General features: G+C 50.7%; 2 protein-coding genes across 3 annotated transcripts in view; one reads left to right on the top strand and one right to left on the bottom strand.

Annotated features, from left to right (window-relative positions):
• The window catches only part of LOC146342684 (rho guanine nucleotide exchange factor 15-like), a 28,933-nt gene extending 24,917 nt beyond the window's left edge, over positions 1-4,016 (top strand). Inside the window, exon 14 of the mRNA XM_084806227.1 lies at positions 2,103-4,016. Within this exon, the coding sequence (XP_084662353.1) occupies positions 2,103-2,290 (188 nt within the window). The 3' untranslated portion in view covers positions 2,291-4,016. The remainder of the gene's footprint in view (positions 1-2,102) is intronic.
• A 1,269-nt stretch (positions 4,017-5,285) lies between these two features.
• PLOD3 (procollagen-lysine,2-oxoglutarate 5-dioxygenase 3) overlaps positions 5,286-19,842 on the bottom strand; it is a 35,581-nt gene continuing 21,024 nt past the window's right edge. For both annotated transcript variants that reach the window (XM_084806226.1, XM_084806225.1), the window contains exons 6-19: positions 19,470-19,533; positions 18,328-18,425; positions 17,742-17,843; positions 16,655-16,786; positions 15,289-15,410; positions 14,095-14,199; positions 13,838-13,963; positions 13,590-13,731; positions 12,973-13,086; positions 12,125-12,190; positions 11,924-12,028; positions 10,517-10,663; positions 8,808-8,933; positions 5,286-7,122 (exon numbers count right to left, since the gene is read on the bottom strand). In XM_084806226.1, coding sequence (XP_084662352.1) covers positions 6,967-7,122; positions 8,808-8,933; positions 10,517-10,663; positions 11,924-12,028; positions 12,125-12,190; positions 12,973-13,086; positions 13,590-13,731; positions 13,838-13,963; positions 14,095-14,199; positions 15,289-15,410; positions 16,655-16,786; positions 17,742-17,843; positions 18,328-18,425; positions 19,470-19,533 — 1,605 coding nt within the window. In that variant the 3' untranslated portion in view covers positions 5,286-6,966. The remainder of the gene's footprint in view (positions 7,123-8,807; positions 8,934-10,516; positions 10,664-11,923; positions 12,029-12,124; positions 12,191-12,972; positions 13,087-13,589; positions 13,732-13,837; positions 13,964-14,094; positions 14,200-15,288; positions 15,411-16,654; positions 16,787-17,741; positions 17,844-18,327; positions 18,426-19,469; positions 19,534-19,842) is intronic.

The following is a 19,842-nucleotide window of genomic DNA, read 5'->3' as shown; positions in this document are numbered from 1 at the left end:
CCATGGCTCCGATCAACTTCAGGGTCCCGCTCCATTGCATCCCGAACTCACGCTCCAGCGAAAACAAAAACCTTCCTAGATCAGAGTTGACAGAACGCCTGCGCAATGTGTAGTTTGGCCCTTTGGCCTGCAGGGGCAGTGTTGCTGCATGTTCCATACTCTGCTGATGTGAGAATTCACTGCCACAGGAGATGCAGTAATGGCTAACAACTTGGACACCTTTAAAAGGACATGGGACAAATTCACAGAGGATAGGATAAAGCTGTCAGTGACTACCTCCAGCCTCGGAGGCAGAATGCCTCTGAATACCAGATGCTGGGGAACGCCGCCGTGCATTCATGTCCTGCTTGTGGACTTCCCATAGGGGCATCTGGTTGGCCATTACGTGAACAGAATTCTGGACTAGATAGGCATTTGGTCTGACCCAGCACAGCCCTTACGAGAACTGTAAGAGCGGGAGGCCATGCTGTCTTCATGGTGGCACTCTCTGGAGGTGTGCCTGGATCCGTCTCTCTCTGGCTTTCTGCCACCAGCTTGAAACGTGTCTTTTCTCAAAACTTGCCGAGTTCATTTTTATCTTCATTCATTTTTATCATCACAGAATTTTAGGTGTATGCGTGTTTTCTAACTGTGTTCTTGTGATTTTAAATAGTATTTTAGATTATTATTTTTTGGCATTATATTTTCCTTCAGCTATTTTTTCTTATGGGTTGGCACTCTAAGCAGTCTGCCTTTTGAGGGGCAGAGGATGTGGTATAATAAATGTGTAAATAGAACAGTGTGTGTGTGCGTGTGTGTGTTCGTGTTTAGAAAGATCATTTCTAGCAGTTACAACCAACATCTTGGGGCAATGTGTTCTATAGTTCATAGCTTTCTTTAACATCCAGAATGGAAACTCATTGCAAATGGGTGTAACACCCTGCTGTCATCCAGGAATATTTTTTTTCTTTTTCTTTTGGCTCCCATTGTACTAGTTTATTTTATGTTTAAACACCCACCCTGAGGAAGAGTTCTGTGTAACCTGAAAGCTGGTATGCCACACCGTGAACACTGGTATGAATATAGGTGATTTTCTTACTGTCTCTGAGAATAGTTGGTGTGAAGCATTTGCCTTGCCATAGCATTCTTTGATCCAGGCATAGCCTTGTCTATCTCTACCATATAGCACAGAAATGGCTACCGATGCCTAAACGGAGCCTCCATTTAGTTCAGAGGTATCATACTCTGAATACCAGAGGTGGAGGCATAACAAAAGGGAAGGGCTTGCTTTTGGGCCTCCCAGTTGCCTCTAGCTGACCACTGTAGGGAAACTGCTCTAGATGCAACATTGCCCACATTTAGCAAACCAGTTCTTAATAATTCCCTCTATTTCCGATGTTCATGCCGTGAGTGCCGTTGCTTACAAAGCCACACGAGAGGGAGTTATGGGCAGGCTCAGGGGATCCCCATGTTTTATAGAAACAATAAAAATATTTGGGGAGGGGACCCCCCACACAGCTGAATGACCAGTTCAGTGGCCATGTTGCAAGGGTGCATGTGGAATACTGGGGGCGGGGGGCAGGAAGAGGAGCAATAGAACGGAGTGGCTAGAACCCTGGACAAGAGCACTCTATACTGCAACATTTTGTTGCCCTTGTACACTCATATTCATATTAGATACATTAGATCTGTCCTTGGTGGGCAAGACAGCCAGCTGCTCTTAACCAGGAGAGCGGAAACTGGAACCTCAGCGTTCAGAGTCAGCGTGTCAGACCGTGGCTGGTTCACATCAGCTGGGAACAGTCAGGGAGGTTCATCGGAAATACTGAACTCGATGGACCTTTGGCCTAAACCAGCAGGGCTTCTCTTTCGCCTTCGCCTAAAGTTGTGGCCCACCAGACGTCGTAGGGCCGCAGCTCCCATCAGCCGTCGCCTGCGTAGCCAAAGGTGAGGCATGATGGGAGCTGAAGTCCAACAACAACTGTAAGGCCACAAGTTTCCCTCCCCGGATTTAAATGTTAAAGAAACGCGTGAGCCTCTCAGGGCTTTGCACCCTCTTTCCTCATCTCCAAAGTGAGCTGCTGACGGGTCCCCTGTTCTCTCTCCCCCCGCCCCCATTGCAGGCTGGTATGAGGGGGTCCGCCTAGCCGACGGCAAGAAGGGCTGGTTCCCATCGCGCTACGTGCAGGAGATCACGAACGAGCACGTGCGGCGGCGCAACCTCCGCGAGCGCTACCGCGTCCTGCAGGCTGCTCGCCAGCTCCAGCTGACGCGCTCCAGCCACGTCAAGAGCAAGTACAGTTCGGCCTGAGACGTGCGGGCGCAGAGCCCCGCAGCGACCAATGGGAACGCCAGAGGTGCTGGCCTGTTCACACGTGATCTCAATGCTGGGTTCAGACCAAGGTCTACCTCCGGTCTACTGGGTACGGGAGAAGTGCTGCCACAAGGAGGCGCTGTAGAGGGCAGCGGCAGGAGATGGAGTTTGCAGTGTGACGGACGGCCATGAGAGGGGGATAGAGAGAGCGCAAAAATGTGTCCTTGCTGGCCAGAGATGACAGCAGCTGTGATGCCATAAACAGGCCACTGGAGGCAGCAGAGGCACACCTCCAAGCATGTCTCCTCCGCCCGTTGTTGCCAGAAGGGGGCGACAGACTGTCGATATCTTCAGCTCCATTGCACTGTGCACAGAGCTACTGCTTACTGTTCTGTTACCCTGCCAAGAGCTACTTCTAACTCCTCAGAGGCTGCCCCACATGGTTGGGATCTCGGCACCCAAGAATAATGACAACCAAATTCCTTGGTGAGGGGGAGGAGAGCAGTGGGGTGGGCCCTCTTCCCCCATCCTTCTTGCGGGAGGCCAGATCATCCCCCAGCTGTTGTGACATCGTTGCCAGGCTAGGCGCAGCGCGGTAGATGAGTCGGGGGCTGAAATCTGTTGGCTCCCTCTTCTGGCCAGCTTCAGGGGTGGGGAAGTTCCTTCTTGTCTCCTCCTCCTCTACTCCCAAGATTTGACTGACATACATAGCTAGCCAATGATCCTCTGGGTGCAGAGGAGGAGCCGGCAGATGGCCCATCCCCTCGCCAGCGTCCCTGAGGAACATGGGAGGCAGGCGCTCTGTCCAAAGGCCCAACTGTCGTGCGATCCTTTTGTCTCCCTGAATCACTTGACCCGGGTGCCCGAAGAGAACACGTCCATTGCATGTCACCTGAAGTGCCAGCTGGAACTGGGGCCACGTGTGTGCCCATTACTGCTCCACACACAGGCCAGTCAGCTGGTGAAGTGAACCAACCCAGAATCTGGAACAGCACCAAGAACTGGACATTGGCCAAAACCTCGTGGGCCCGGTGCCATTTGGGGACTAACAGTTTCCTACCCCTGGCTCCAATGGGTGTCTTAACTGCTGCGTGTGCCTTGTCCTTCCCCAACGCGCCTTGTTAGGAACCTCACAGCCAAAAGCATTTTGCAAATGGGGCCTGCCCTGGAGCTTCACCTGAACCCCAGCATAGTGTGATATCAGCCAGCTTTTCAGAGACCTTCCCTGGCATCCGCTCAGGGCCCTCTCTACCTCAGTGGGTCTGCTCCGCTCCAACTAGTTCCCTTTTCTTTAGCTCTTGCAGGGAATCGGGCTACTGCCTCGGTCCAGCTTGCAGGCCCAGAACTGTGCATTTCTTCCCCTCTGGCGCTGGCGTCTGATCCGCCCCCTTCCCCAATCTATTTTCTCCCTAAATGCTCATGAGGTTTTTGTAACTTGGGAGCCCTCTTCCCTGCCCTTGTCCTGGAAACGTGGCCACAGAGCAGCTTGTATTTATTAATACTGTGTCCTCTTTCGACTTCCACCCTGGAGGAGGAGATTTCACACCCACAGCTGTGGATTCCTTAAAGCTCTGGTAGCATCAGGAGGTGTGGAGGAAAAGATGTTTAATTTATTCTGTATTGTATTTGCCTGTGTTGTCTTTATTTTGTTTGGTTGTTTTTTTTTCCTATCACAATTGCTTGTTGTTGTCTTTTTAAATAATGCTGATGAAAAGGATGGGGGAAAAGATTGTGTGCTCGTGCTGGTTTTTCTGCCTCCTGAGGGTTGCAGACCTGACTTCTGCTGATGCTTGTAAAATGGCCATTATATAGCACTTTCTGCTTAGTGCTGAGCTGCACCTGCATTAAGATATGAAGGAGCTGGTAAAGCCAGCTCAGCAGTGTCTGTGGCCCTCTCAGGGTTTGTAGTTTCAAAACTGAAGGCTGGAGCCCACTAGCATAATGCTAATGTATAAAAAAGGTAAAGGTGTCCCCAACCAGTCGTGTCTGACTCTAGGGTGCGGTGCTCATCCCCATTTCTAAGCCAAAGAGCAGCACTGTCCAAAGATGCTTCCGTGGTCATGTGGCCGGCATGACTGAACACCGAGGTGCACGGAACACCATTACCTTTCCCGCCGAGGCGGTACCTATTTATTTACTTGCAATTTCTTGCTTTCGAACTGCTAGGTTGGCAGAAGCTGAGACTGAAGACAGGCGCTCGCTCCGTCACGCAGCACTCGGATCTCGAACTGCTGTCCTGCCGACCTTCCAGTCTGCAGTTCAGGAAGTGATAGGGAAAAAAAGCGTCTTAACCACTAAGCCACCAAGTATTAAATTTAAAGACTCCTGTGAACCCAAGGTCCCATCCAGAGAGACAAGGGGTGGCCTCTTCTGCGTAAGATTCACTGCTCCAGAAGGAGGTGCATAATTGGTCCAGCGCGTGCAGCATGGAGGGTGACAGGATCGTTCAATTGTTCCAACTGCAGAAATGCAGCAGGCTTGATTTCTTCTGGAGGGAGGTTGACAGTTGAGTGTCTCTGTGTGTTGGTGGGCTGGCTTCCTTGCAAGGGGGAGACATGTCCAGAAAAGTGATGGCGGGGGCGGGGGGATTGCTCAGAGTATGAGTATCTCATGCATCTTATCAAAATGGATTTCTGCTCCTCCCATCCATGCTACACATGAGCTTTTAAAAAGCCTTCATTGGTGGTAATAGAGGCTTTCAAAAGCCTCATTACAATGTTGGGGGGCACTTTCGGGAGGGGCTTTTAAAGCCCGATTGCAGTGTGGGGGGTTGTGTGTGTGTGTGTGTACGAGAGTTAATTGGGTCTGGATGTTGGAGCCACATGCCAGCCCCGGAGTTGCCCAGCCATTTGGGGGTGCGGCCCCTGACATGCTTGTTCAGAACCAGTTCAGCCCTTGGGCTGAAAAAGGTCCCCCCTCCCCCAGCCTTGGACTATAGTCTCCTCTTCTCCCCTGCCCCAAACTTTCCTGAGCGCTGTTGACAAAAACAAGTCTAGTTAAAAATGTAAATGTATTTGGTGTGCTCTGGAACAGCCAATAACTTAATGCACGCTTTGTACAGGAAGCAGCTGACACATGTCCACCCCACCAGCCAGACCAGGCTGAGGGCCAAAAAGCCCACAGGATTATGAGAGGTTACGCAAGGCTCCTTGCCATGAGTGCCTGCCAGAGCTCTCCTGCTGCCCTATGGGAGTTCTGGGCTCAGGCACACTGACACATGCAGAGAAACACCCCCACAAAGGATCAGCCTCTCCACGTACTACCGGAAAGACACTAATCACACTTCAAGTGGCACTTCAGGATAATCTTTACCCCACATGACTGGGCCAAGGACAGACAGGGGTGTGTAGCATCCATTATCTGGATCACAGTGTGTACAACTCTTAAGAATTTGAGTGTACAGTGGGCGCCCCGGCCTCCAAATCCTGTTCTGCTTCCATCTCCAGCCCCATTTTGGCCGACTCCCTCATGGAGATTGGCAACACGGGAGCTATTAGGATACCTCTAATTAAAATTTTCTTCCTCCCATACTACCAATCTCCCCCTTTTTCCCATGTGGCTGCCATCTCTGCTGCTTAGTTCTCGAAAACAGAGAGGGGCCAAGATTCCTACTCAGATGGAACCGGTTCCTCTTGCATCGTCTATCATGCCGGACTGGTGGTGGTAGGTGAAAAGGGTGCAGTGCAGTTGCTCAGAAGCGCCCCTGTCATTTCACAGATGTCAAGGTGTGAGCTCTGCCCTACCAAGAAATGGTTCTGGGGTCGAACCTGGCTCAAAGAAAGGCGAGCTGACCGAGGAGGGGGGCAGGAGAAAGACCTGAGGCAAAAGGTGAGGACAATGGGAGTCGCCCATCATTCTACTTCAGTGTTGCTTCCACTTGATGAAGAGACTTCAGCGTTTTAAGGACCAATGTGCTACTTACTGGCAACATCACGGAGGCCTGATACACATGACTTGTCAGAGAAGGGGGCGCCCACAGCCTGTGGCCTCTCCCAGGGCCGGGGTCAAGGATAGGTGTGGTTGGGCACCCGCCGAGGGCCCTCACACAGCAGGGGACATACTGACAAGAGGCCCTTGGAACGGCCCCTTTGCATCACTGCAGCCTGCTTGTTCATCTGTGTCATGCTCTGGTCCAGGTGGTGGTGGTGGTAAGGAGCAGCAGCAGACGCCACGGCCTACTTGCTCACTAGCTGCCTGTCCAGAAAGCAAGTGGTAGCAATGGTGAGAAAGAGGGGGAGGACTGCAACAGGCGACAATGGTAGTAAGAGGACAGAGTCGGTGAGGGAGGCAGCCCATTGATGGCGTCTTGCCCAAGGGCCTTCAAAAACCTGGAGCCGGTGGTGGCCTCTCCCCTCCCTTGGGGCAGTGTGTCCCACATGTTACTTGGAGGGAGGGCTGATGGGACACGGCAAGGTGGCACAGGTTGCTCCTGGCGCTAGCGGTGGCCAGACGTTCAGTGCTGGGCAAGGGCCGTGTCTGTCTGCACCTGACAGGACGTCGCCCGTTTTCCTGCCGTTTCGAAGGCACCAAGGAAGATGGCAGTGGAGCCAAAAAGGGAGCCACACCCCCCCCTGCCGCCAATCTTATTCCACAAAACTCCAGCTTTCAGTGTGTTGACCGCTGTGGCCCACTCACTGCCCCAGGGCCAAGGAGGGGGGATGGCGGAGCTGGCGTTAGGGGTCCACAAAAGAGACCATGATGTAGCGGGTGCCACGGGTGGTGGGCAAGCCTTCGTGGTAGTGAGTGAGGCGTCCTGGGTGAAGCAGGGTCCAGCCTTTGCGGGGAGATTCCACTTTGCAGTTGTAGCGGATAAAGCGGCAGCCACCTCCCTGTTGGTGGGGGGGGAGAGAGAGAGAAAATTGATAGATCCGCGGGCCTTGGTTTACAGTGAGTGGGTAAAACTGTGTTTTTCAGAGTTGGGAGTTGTAGTCCAACACATCTGGAGGGCACCAGGTTGGGGAAGACTGCTATATAGGGTTTGATCCCGGTTTAGTCATACTTAAGAGTAGACCCATTGAAATCAAGGCTAACAAGTTCCATTGATTTTAATGGGTCTACTCTTAAGTATGGCTCAATCTGGATCCAACCCTGAATGTAAACACTAAAACATAAACGCAGACTTCTAATTCAATGGCCATGGAGCACAAAGAGAAATCGCAGTAGTTTACTCTGGACTTACTGAAGTGGTAGGGTGCATAGTAGGTACGAAGGGAGTGTTTAGTGTAGTAGGTTGTGTTTTTTTTTAAGTTTCTGCCATCTAGGAAATCCTTTCCAGACATCAGCTTGTTCGCTGAGGAACTCTTTGTGCTTCTGTCACGGCACCTTTCTGAGCTCCAAAGTATCCCGGGATATGATTGAGGCTAGGTGTACCCCAGTGTGCTTCTACATGCATCAGCTGAGCCTAGAGGCCTCACTCATTGCCCCACGTCAGAGAACGGGCCATATCCCTGTGGTTCAGTGCAAGTTTTGAGAGTATGAAGTCCCAGCTTCATGCTTCGGCATCTCTATTTGAAAGGTAGCAAGTCTGAGAGAGAAACCTCGGCCTCAAGCCATAACCAGCCGCTGCCTGTCAGAGCAAGACAGTACAGAGCGAGGTTGACTAATCGTCTGACTTGGTCGTGTGCATTCAGAGCAGGCCCGAGAGCATGCACAACCAACAAGGGAGAGATGGGTATTTCAGGGGGCAGTTGGCAGTTGTCAATCTTTCAGGGGATATACTCCGCCATTATAAGGCTTGTCATTGAGGAATCCCTGACTGACGCCCGCGGCTTTTGCTGCACCACAATGTAGAACTAACTGCCATTTCTGAAGCAAAGAGAAAACATCCTTTATTTTTAGACAATGTGCCTGTGTTGAAGGAGGCATCTCCTCAGAGGAGGCATCCTGTCCTTTCTTAGAGAAATGGCGTGGGGTGGGGGAGAGGCCTCTTAAAGCAGTGTTTGTGACCTGTGGTTTTTATGTGGCAGGAGTGGGGAAACCTCCAGCTGCTGTTGTCAGACTATGACATACCCATCATCCCTGACCATTTGCCTTGTTGGCTGGGACTGATGGGAGCTGGGAGTCCCAACAACACCTGGAGAGCCATAGGTTCCCCACCCCTGTCATACAGGATCGCAAAATTGGAAGGGATCTCAGAGGTCATCTAGTCCAACCCCTTGCTAATACACAAAACCTACTGCTGCAGGACCCCAATAAGCACCAATCTGGCCTCTCATTTTATACCTCTAACAAAGAGTCCCCGCTTTCTGAGGCCGTCTGCTCCATTGTCAAAAGCAGCTCATGTGTCAGGAAGTTCTTCCTCATGTTTAGTCAAAATCCCCTTTGTTATCATTTGAACGTGCTGATTTGGGTCCTCGGGAGCAACAAATTTGCTCCATCGTTTATGGGACAAGCCCCTTCAAATCTTTGGACTTGTATCCTACCATTTCCATTCTAGTAGCATCCCTGCTGCTGCCCTGCTTACATCCCTTCAGCTCCCAAATCATTCCCCTCCTGCCCTGGAGGGGGTGCTCACCTCGTAGTCGATCCCTTTGTGGTTGAGAGCAACGTTGATGGTGAAAGTGGAAGAATCGTGATGTGGCCGGAGCGAGGGCTGTTCATCTGGCCGGTACCGGACCATGAAGTTCATGATCGCTCGAGCCTGAGAAATGGAAGCAACTCAGCATCGTCTTGCAGGGGGCAAGAAAGTGTATGGCAAACTGCACACAGACACACAGGTAACCCGAAACAGCAGCAATAATTTGCACCGCCAGATACAGCATATCCCCTGTACATCCTGGCTTCTTGAAGGCATCCATGAATCCCCTGGTAGATCTCAGAGAATACCCTGGTGAATAGTGTTCCAGTTTCATGCCCTTAGTTATCCCAAGATGCACTGGTTTGACATCCCCTTCCCCAAGTTTGAAGGGGCCTTGAGCACAATGTCCCCTCTGATAGGGATGCACGGATTTTGTTAAATCTGTTCCGTGTGTGTGGTGCGGTGTGTGTTTTTTTACTTTTGACATGACTGGCTTGTTACATAAGTTCTTCCACTGAGGGCTAGAAACTTAGGCCATGATGCAAAGACGTATTTTAGGCACAGCCAAAGGGCTTACTCATGTTCTGTGGGACTTTTGCCTTTATTTTTCTTGAGCAGTGTACCTAGTTCCCCCTCCCTAGATCACTCTCTGTTTTTGAAAGGACCTAACCTGGAGTCCTCCACATACTTTGGACTACAATTGAGTATTCTGTGTATTATCAGGCGTCTCTTGTTTCATCGTCCACTTGCTGACAGAATCATATTTTGCACAAGAATTTCATTCTTTTGCAAATCCCCACCCCAAGAAAAAAACTGGTCCACGCGACTTAGAAAAAATTGGTCTGCTGGTTGGATTCAAAGAAATCTGAACTCATTTCAACCTCTTGTGGATTTCTCCAACTTCCCTACTCTCTCATGAGCCCCTGCAATGCCAGGCCGTCCATCCCCCTGATGCTGCAGGCTTAGTTGGCGGCTGTGGCAGCCACGTTCTGATGGAGCCACCCCTAAATATTCCCACAGTGCACTGGCAGTGTTGCTCTAGAGCATTGTGGGAAATTAAACTGACAGCTGTAGTGAACGTGCTTATAAACAGCCAGCCGCTAGTTGTGATTAAGACTTGCCCTCCAGGTAAAAGGCTTTTGTAAACTGGAGCTCTCTCTTGTTTTCCTCTCCCTTGTCCCCGTTTCTTATCCTGGCCTTCCAATGAGCAGCGCTCAGGGCACTTTACATGGCTTCCCCCCATCTATTTCATCTTCACCACACCCCTGTGAGGTACAAAGCTGAGAGATGGCGACTGGCTCAAAGACAGTGCACATCAGCGCATGATTCCAACCTGGGTTTCCCCATTTCTAGTCTACTGGGTCATGCGGCTCCGTGGATGTAGCCTTCCAGACTGGCCATGTGCCATGAGCAACTAACACATATATGGGCAAAGAGGCTAGAAATAATATAATGTAGGCTAGCAGCTTTTTATGGACTCTTTTGCAACACTGGCGGTGAGCATCGTTAAGAATCAAGAGAACTAGTAACTTACAAATCTTTTTAGGGTGGTGGGTGTAGCAGAATGTGTTCCACCTTTCCCTACAAGTAGGTACTTAATTCTGACTCCACTTGGGGTCTCACTGTGACCAGCTTCTCTGATCCCTTGGTTGTGATGCTTCACCAGGCAGGCCGATGCTGCTCCCCCACCCCTTGGGAACTGGTACCTTGGTGTAGTAGCCAGGATAGAGCTTCTCTGTGACAGGTGCGATATAGTCCTGCAGGAACTGCAGCCACTCCTTCTCGAAACCAATTTGGTTCATGTGGATATCTACGGTAGGGACATTCTCGTAGCCGCCAGCCAGCCGGGTATCCTAGAGAAGACAGGTACGTACAGAATTGCTGAGCTGGAGTACATCCCGAGACCATCCAGTCCAGCCCCCGCCACCCTTGCATGGATCCCACTGTCACAGGATGCCCCAAGGAGAGGAAAAAGCAGAGAACTTGGAAATAAAACAACAACACGTCATCAGTAGAAAGGGATTTTATGGCATTTGACAATCAGGATGGAATTTCGACGTTCAAAAGTAACACGCTTGTGGAACCAATCATCCAGGAGCATCTCAGAGCTCCTTATTCTGGTCTTTGGCTTCCCCCTTTTCCCATAGAAATCAGTCAGGCAAAGACCACGGAGCAGAGGTGCAGAATGTTTTTTGGCTTGAGGGACGTCTTCCCACCATCCAGGGGCTGCATGCCAGAGGTGGGAGGACCCTTGCAAAAATGGGCAGGGTCAAAGCTAAAGTGGCTGGAGCCACCCTTCACGCACACACACACACACACACACACACACACACTGCTGTAACAAGGCTGGAAAAATCCTGTCGGCCCCAACGGGAGACATTTTCAAGTCTCGTTGTGGTGCGGAAAGGGGCTTGGGGGGAGCTCACAGTCCATGGGGAAGGAGAATGAACCCTTCTCTCCCCAGCTACAACCTCCCCAGGTCGCTCCCCTGCACTGCAATTAGCCTTGAAAATGTCTCCCATTGGGGCGGACAGGATTTTTCCAGCCTTATTACAGCATTGACTGTGTGTGTGTGTAAGCCACAGGCTGGTTAATTAGGCCTTGCTGGCCAGCAATTCCCCCATCTCTGCCATAGATCCAATTTCCCCACCACAACGGTTGGGTGAAAGAAGAAGGCCGCCGCCACCACCAGGAGGAGTTTTGGCCCTGTGAAACTAGCAGCAGAAGCTAGGAAAAGATGAGGTGGTGGGGGTGCAATTTTCACCCTCCTTCACCCCAAATTTCAAGCTGCAAGTTCTCACTGGTCCCTCCTGCCAGTCCTGAACAAAGAGAAAACAGAGACAGGGTGTCCTCTGGGTGGGGGGTATGAACCTTCCCACCCACCAGGACAGAGGCTACAACTGCCAGTAGCCTTTAGACTCAGGCTGGTGGGACCCAAAATGGGTCCAGCACCTTGGATTGCTCCTTTAGACTTTGGGCTGGTTGTAACTAAAAGCCAGAATGGAATCTCCACCCCACTGAAACTGGAGCCACCAGCCCCCGTGCTCAGGAGCCCTCATTTTAGAAATATTCATGCTGAAGGGCAGGGGGATGCGGTCATGCGGCACTCCTACCTCGTGCTTCCCCCCAGACCACTCGCCAAAATGCTCTGCCTCTTCCACCAGTTCGTCGCACATCTGGTCAGTGAAGACCGGAAACCAATAAACATCAGGGCAGGGCTGAGAAAGGGGAGAAGAGATGGTAAGAGAGGAAAGATCAAAGCAGAGGACAAAGAGCTCTGCGACACAATGGGATCACAAGGGAGGGACGGTTACCTGCTCGTAATTTTCCCCCTCCAGCACTCGTGAGTAGTTCTCGTGGATGTATTTGTCCTGCCAGTCCTAAACAAGTGTACAGGCATTAGGGGTTATACAGGACACCCAGAGTGTTCATTTTGCCTTTTACGTTACTTCAAGGAGCAAGTTTCTGGACCTCAATGCGTTAAAAAATAGTGCAGGGAAAACGATCCAAGAGCATCAGATATAGTCAATAAATAATTTATAAATGTGTGGTGTGTAAGGTGGTGACCTAAGGGAGTGAGAGAGATGGGTTGTCCTATCCAGTTTTTGACTCTACAAAGAACTGTAGTTTGAAAAGGCCAGCCTTCTGCCAATGGAGCAGCAGATTCTGAATCCACATTGCATGAAAGAGAAAACAACCTTCAAGTTAAAACTGAAGTCCAATGCTGCACATCGGAGATGGGGGACGGGACAGGCTTTTCTGATATTGGAACATGGTATTCTCAATTAGTTCCCCCCACTCTGGTCCAGTTAGTGCCGGGTGGCTGGGTCAGGGAGCGGCCTTTTTAATTTCCCATAATACTCCAACATAGTATCACTCTAGAGCGCTTTGGGAGATTTAAGAGGCAACTCCCAATGGGGTTCTGGGAGCCATGTTTTAAAATTCCCACAGTGCCCTGGAGCAACACTATGGCAAAGCATTGTGGGACATTTTAATGGTGGCTCCATCACAGTGTGGCTGCTACTGCTGCCAAATAAGCTTGCAGTGCTAGGAGCACCAAGGGAGGAGGGCCCTCTCAAATCTGGGGAGCAGGTATGTGTGTTGGGATCACACCCTGTGTATCCTGGGATTGCCATGGGTATGTGACTGGACAGCTACTCACCAGGGGATTCTCCGAGATCTGCCAGAGGTCAGGATGTAGGCGGGATGAGTTGTATCTGGCAGTGGAAAGGAGGCGCCCAAATTCGTCTTGGTTACTGATGTAAAGAAAGATGCCCTGAAAGGAAAGAGATGGCCAAATTTGGGTTGGAAGAGAAAGAAAAACTTCACAAGCTTGCTTCTTCAAACCCACACATGATGGGAGGTCCCCAGAAGTACTCCCCCACAGAAAAAATAACAATCTCCCACTAGTTTAAGGCATAGCTGTATGCATTTTGCCAGAGCACAGGATCTTGTGATTTAGAGACTTCTAGAGGAATTCTAAGGTTTTGTTTTTTAAAAGAGAAAGTTTCTAGCCCTTAAGATGGGGATGGCAGACTTGAAAGTATGAATCTTGCATCAGGGGGAGGGGTATTCAACAGCTAATGAAACTCCCAAAGTGAGGCAGGGCTATTGTGGATCTTTGGACCTGCCCTATTAGAGGTAAAATAATGTTATGTAAATACAGGCAAATGTGCTCTATTTACAGAATCTATGGAAGATTCAGAATACAGCTATTTAAGCGTAGAGTTCACACAGATCTGGATTAATGGGGGCTCCTAGGAAACCAACATTTCTCACCTTCTCCCGCACGCTCTTGCAAAAGGCCATATCCGGGTCTGTGTTGTCCAAGGTGAAGACACTGCGCTGGGGCAGCTCACGGCGTAAGGTCTCCCCTCGCAGTAAATAGGCCTGAGAGATGTAGGGGACGTTCCACATCCCGCTACGGTGGGGGAAAGGGATAGGAGAATCCTTAGTGCCAGAAACAGGGGAGTCTGTAGAGAAACCTCCTCCCTGCCCCACCACCTCTGCCCATGCTGAAGACTCACATTCTCTTGCCCTGGACGAGCTCCACGTAGTCCTCCGAGCGGGCGTAGTATTCGTCGGGGCTCAGGGCTCCCCAAAAGTTGGACCAAAGCTTGCCGTGCCGGGACATCATGGGAGCAATCACCTTCCTGGATTGAGGAGGTGTGTGTGAGCGCAGGGGGGAGGAGATGAAAAGCAAAATAGAAATTAGAGACAGAAAGTGGGGTTAAGAAAGAGGAATAATTGCAAGCTGTTTTGCAGCTCTGGGAAAATGTCTCACTTGTTCTCCTGGATAAGTATCTGCAGGATCTCTGGGTTCGCCACAACCACATCCGCATCTAGGCTGAAGTAGTAGTCGCAGGCAAGGTCCTGCCGACACAGATCCCTGTTGCAAGGAGTAGCATGTTGTTAGAACCTGTGGTAAAACATTCTTGCGGTGCTTACAAACACCCTGCAGCCTTTTTCCTTCAACCTCTCAAATGCTTTGTTCCCTGCAAGGCTTCCGGTCCTGTTTCTGCCAATGGGGAAATGGCCTCCCAGGTACAGAGACAGGGCCAAGCAGAGCTGGAATACGTCTGTGGAGACATCAGGGAAGTTGCCGGTTGGGGTGTGGTGGTGGGGACACTACAACACTATATTACAAATGTCTGCCATATTTTGCCTCCTCTGAGCTTCGATTTCTTCAGTCCTTCAAAGCTCAGGTTTGAAGGACTGAAGTTTTGAAGGACCAAGTTTTTCCCCAGACAGAACCCGTTACCTTTTAAATCAGCCTTCCCCAACCTTGATGTGTTGACTACAACTCCCAGCATCCCCCAGCCATGCTGCTGGAGGGGCCAAAGGTAAGAGCATACAGGGCCAAATGCGATTATTACCATTTTAAGCCTACTCAGGAGTAAGCAGGACTGACTCACTCACCAGCATTTTTAGATAGCATCCCAAATATCAAGCCTCTGCCTGTCTACTCATAAGTAAGCAGGCCTCCTGCCTGCAAAATGCACAGCTCAAAATCTTTGTGACAGCTCGATTCCTTGCAGGTGTTTAAAGGTTAATTGCTTTTAAATATCCTCTTATCTCTGTCAGTGATAGGACATATCAGCAAAATAAGCTTGCTATCAAGGGGGAACCCCCGGGGATGCATCTGGCCCTCAGACCAGAAGTTTCCCACCCATGTTCTAAAGGCTTGTCCCAAGTCACGCAAGCCAAAGCATTTGAACAGGGAAAAGCCTGCCTCATAGCTCATTCTCTTAACTGCTGTGCTAAGTTAGCTCTCTGTAGTAACAAGGAAAGCTGCACCAATTGAATTTCTGCCTGTCACACATCTATTAGAAACAGGCGCCCTTCACCCTGGGGTGAGGGGAGCATGATGCCAACACTGTGGCCAATTTGGCCTCCGGTTTCTTCTCTCATCCACCGGCATCTTCCAGCATTGCTTGCCATTTACTGCCCCCCCACAACCTGTTCCGCATTTGCTTACATGGCCATATCTCTTGCCTCGCCCTCACTCAGCTCTTCCTCCGGACCCACGAGTTTGATGCTGTCAAAGGCCCCGCGCAGCTGCTCCCACTCCGACTGGATATGTGGCTCGTGATACACCTCCTGGCCAAACAGCAGGACACATTAGTCTCCCTGAGAAGGCAAGAAGACTCTCCCTGGGGTTGCCAGATTCCGTAGCCTTTAACAGGGGGTTGCACGGGACAGCGGTGTAGAGTGGATGCAAAGCCCTGGGAGAGCTGGGTTTCATCAGATGGTGCTGATCATCTCTGGTGTGTGTGGGGACAGATAGATAGATAAGGAGACCCAGTGTGGTGTAGTGGGGAGAGTGTTGGACTGGGATACGGGAGATCCGGGTTCAAGTCCCCACTCAGCTCTGATGATCACTGGGTGACTCTCAGCCTAACCTACCTCACAGGGTTGTTGTGAAGATAAAAATGGAGAACAGGAGGAGAATGTAAGCCCCCTTGCGTTCCTTGCAAGAGGAAAAAAGGCGGGATATAAAATGTAATAATCTAATAAATAAATAAGGTATTTAGATAGATATGGGCAGTGCTCAAATTATGGGGGGAGGGCAAGTAGGAGGGCCTTTAGTGAAGCCTCACCCCTGACTCCCCTCAATATTAGCCAAATCACGGTCCTTGTAGCCTTCTTTCTAAAAACAGTTGCTAAGGGAGCCATCACCAAATGTAAGGGGACCAATTCCACCCTCTGGTCACCCTAGGATTCAGAAAATATATCATGTGATTCCTTGCCACTGCTTTTAAGTGGTCTGTGTTTTGCATTTTTTAAAAATGCTTTAATCTGCTGCCTTTAAAAAAACACCCTTTTTTAATAATTCATTGTCCAATTGTTGTTGTTCTTTTACTTTGCTGCTGCACACTTTTGTAAAAAAAAAAATACCCCACAAAACGGGAATCATAGGGTTGGATGGGGGTGGGGGGCTTATATGCCATCGGGCCCAACCCCCCTAGTCAGGTACCGGGAGAGGGAATCCTTTGTAGCATCCCAGCTGTTGTCTGAGAACGTCTCTGCATCAGGGCCACAGGATTTAGTATTTCCTAGAAGCACCGGGAGAAAAGAAATCTTGGTGCCTGCCTACCTGTGACCCCACAGCAGCATCTAGGCCAAAATTCTGTATTCCCAAACACAGTTAGAACTCATCAGTGCAAAGTATCTATCCTTCAGGACAGCCTCCCTCAATGTGGCGCCTTCCAGAATGTGTTGGATTACAAATCCCACCATCCCCAGCCAATGGGACCATGCTGGCTGGCGATGATGAGACTTGTAGTCCAATACATCCCGGAGTGCTGGGTTGGAGGAGACTGATTTAGGGGAGCACAACTCACGTGGTTGTGGATGAAGAGGCTGAGATGAGAGTAAGGGTAATCCAAGGTCAGGAGACGGCCGAGAAACTGAGGCAGAAAGGGCGTGGGCCGCTCAATGAAGACACCCAGCAGCACACGTGGATAGGATGCTTCCTGTGAGAGGACACAGGAAAGGTAAGTGTAGCCCACAAAACCATCCATATGGCCCACTCAAAAGCCCACCCAAGACACACTCCTCTCCCTCCAGCTGAACCTCTTTCCCCCTGAGGGCCAAATTCCATTTCAGAGAAGCTCCTGGGGATGCCTTCCCCTGGTGGCCAGGACCTAAGGCAAAACGGGGCCGGGCCAAAACACCTGTCGAGGGCTCCTTGGAGGCCTCTCTCAGTCTAATCCAGTAGCCAAGTCCAGACACAGACAAAGGGATTCCTTTCAAAGCTTTATTCCTCTTTTACAACTTAACAACTCTACCGTTAGCAACTAGATCTGAGCAGCAGAGTACCTATGCCCTAAGTTGGAACAGTTGGTCCCCGTTTGAAAGGGAATTACTGGCAGACCCCTGAACTTAAGGACTAGGGAGAGTCCCTCCCCTTTTCCCTTGGATCCTCTGGGCACAGCCGTTGTTTGCGCGCCAACCAGACACTGCGCCTCCTTTCCGCGCCCTCCATCTGGCGCTGCTCTCTGCGGCAGCGTCACGCGTCCACCAAGTCTGCTACCCGTGCTCTGTCACTCCCGGGACTGCTATCTCAGCTAGGAATGCTGGTGGGAGGAATCTCCGTCAGCTGCGGGCCCTGGGAAAGAGGAGCACGCTCCTCTCCCAGGAGCGACTGCTCTTCCTCAGAATCAGAACTACTCTGGGACTCCATGGGCTGAGTGTCCACCCTGACGACACCTCAATACCAGCATCCTGTACCTCACAGCGCTTGCTGCCAGTGACGAAGCCTTAGGAAAGGCACTTGGACCTTTCAGAATGGGGAAGAAACTGCACCACTGCTTGGAAGCCACCAGGGTTGGGGAAACAGGGGCGTGGCCCACTGGGGAACCCGCAAGAGCCGGACTGGGACCCCAGGAGGGGCGGATTTGCCCCTCGGTTCTTCAACCACCGACTCACCGGCAGCCCCGACAGATCCAGAAGGCCTTCGCCACACACTTCACAGCCTCCCTCGTACGTCCAAGTATTGGGGATGTAATTCCCCAGGTAGTTCAGCTGTAACTGCAGGGAGGGAAGAAGGAGGCAAGAAGCACAGATTGCTGAGATGAAAAGGAGGATGGTTGCCCCCAAGTGCCACCAAAGCAGAATTCTTCTCCAAGACTCTTGCCACCATGAGGACTGCAAACTTTACTTCTTAAAAGCAAGGAACTGAACTTGAAATCCTTGGAGTGCGCTTGCTTTGCCAGCTTATCAGAAAATACGATAGCCTGATTTGGCTATTCAGTCCCAAGACCAATTCAGACTCAACATCTGTATTTCTTTGAATTGATATCCCGCATTTCTTTGATCAAGGGAACTTCGAGTTGGTGTATGTGTGGGGTTCCCAGGTGGTGTCCCAGCCAGGCTCTAACCAGACCCGTCCCCGCTTAGCTTCGGCAAGCTGGCTGCATCATGCAACTTCTAACCAGGATTAATCAGTTCTTTGACTGGATGATGGTGCCATTCAAATATAAGCACCCCCTATTGTAAGAGAGAAAGAGTTTACCTTGGTGGGCCCATTGCCGTGGATGACAACTGGTAGGGTGTCATAAGCGACGTTCCGGGCACGCACTCGTGTCTGTTCGAATTTCAGAACAACCTCCTCTGTTAAACAAGGAGCAGTCAGGATGGGGAAAATAAATGGATCCAACGCACTCATACCTTTTGAGCAAGAAATCGGGGGGGGGGGGAGAACAAGTTTGCTTCCCACCCCACCCTGCCAGTGGCCCCCTTTCAACCTTATGATTCTACTAAAGAGACATCCACCCAATGGTGGTGTTTGTAATCTGCAACTCGCCTCACACTTTTGAGTTTGGGTCTTCGAACACAAAAATTAGGGAAACTATAGACACATCCATAAAAATCTTATTAGTTTGGGTCTTCAAACATGAAAATTAGGGAAACGTAATAGCTTACAGCCTTGAGGGTCTCCGAATAAAAGATGGTACTGAAATACTTTTAGGGCGCCATCCTACGTGGACTGCCTGCAGCCTCTGAATTCAGAGGCTGCCGTGTATGCAATGCAGGGTGGGAAGACAGCAGAGGCGATCTTCATGTCCATGCTCCAGCCACCCTGTGTTTCTGCTAGAAGAGCGATTTTGCCCACCTAGCAGCAGCACCTCGGAGGGGGAAAGAAGGAGGCTGGGGCAGTCACAGGATACATCGTATCGCAGCCGCCCCGGTCTCCTCCCCGCCCCTGGGAACGCCCCCTTTTCCCTGTCTCCGCGCTCTGTTTTCCAAGCACGGAGAGTAGCCAGCGCGACTCTCTCCACATCAGCTACGAGGGGGAGGGGGAGCGCTTTTCCGGGCTCCAAGGTCAGAGCCCTGTCTCCCACCTCGTAGCCAGGAAATCAAATTATCATATGTCCCACCAAACGCTGTCTGGGGAGGCATAGGATCATGCCCTTAATAAATACTGCTGCTGCCACAATAGCCCTTAACTGCACCAAGAGAGCCTTTCCTTTAATGCTGTTTCTCTAGGTGGGGTTTGCTGAATTTTGGAGACCGTGTTCCACATGAAGAGGGTTTCCCCAAACCAAATCTATTACCTTCCCATCCCCCTCAGCTTTCTGACTCTCATCCCCACACCACAGATGCATTTGCTCACGGTCATCAGAAATGCTCTTAATCAAAGTACCAATCACTCACCGATGGCACCGTTCAGGTTCTGGAAGATTTTTGACTTGTGATCCAGGGCGATCCCATGTTTCTCCTATGGAGAGAGCAAGGCAGAGCTAGGAACAGAAGCCTTCCCTCACACAGCAAACCATCCCATTATAATGCAATCCAGCAGAGAAACAGCTTTGCATATCATATACATGAATAAACCCAGTTTGCATTTTGCAAGCAAAGATTACATTCCTGGCTGCCACTGCAAATCTTTCCCTGGATTGGAGGCTCCTTCAAAAGTGGAAAGGAAGAGCGAAACAACTGTGGTCCATCAACTCCTGCTTATACCTTGGCTTGCTTTGCACTGAGTGTTGTAACAAGGTACAGTCCGTATCCTGAGTTTTGAGCCAGC

Source organism: Heloderma suspectum, chromosome 6, assembly GCF_057233095.1.
Source record: "Heloderma suspectum isolate Gila_16-S chromosome 6, 16-S_ref, whole genome shotgun sequence".
NCBI classification, from domain to species: Eukaryota; Metazoa; Chordata; class Lepidosauria; order Squamata; family Helodermatidae; genus Heloderma; species Heloderma suspectum.
This window is presented reverse-complemented; position numbering and strand designations above follow the sequence as displayed.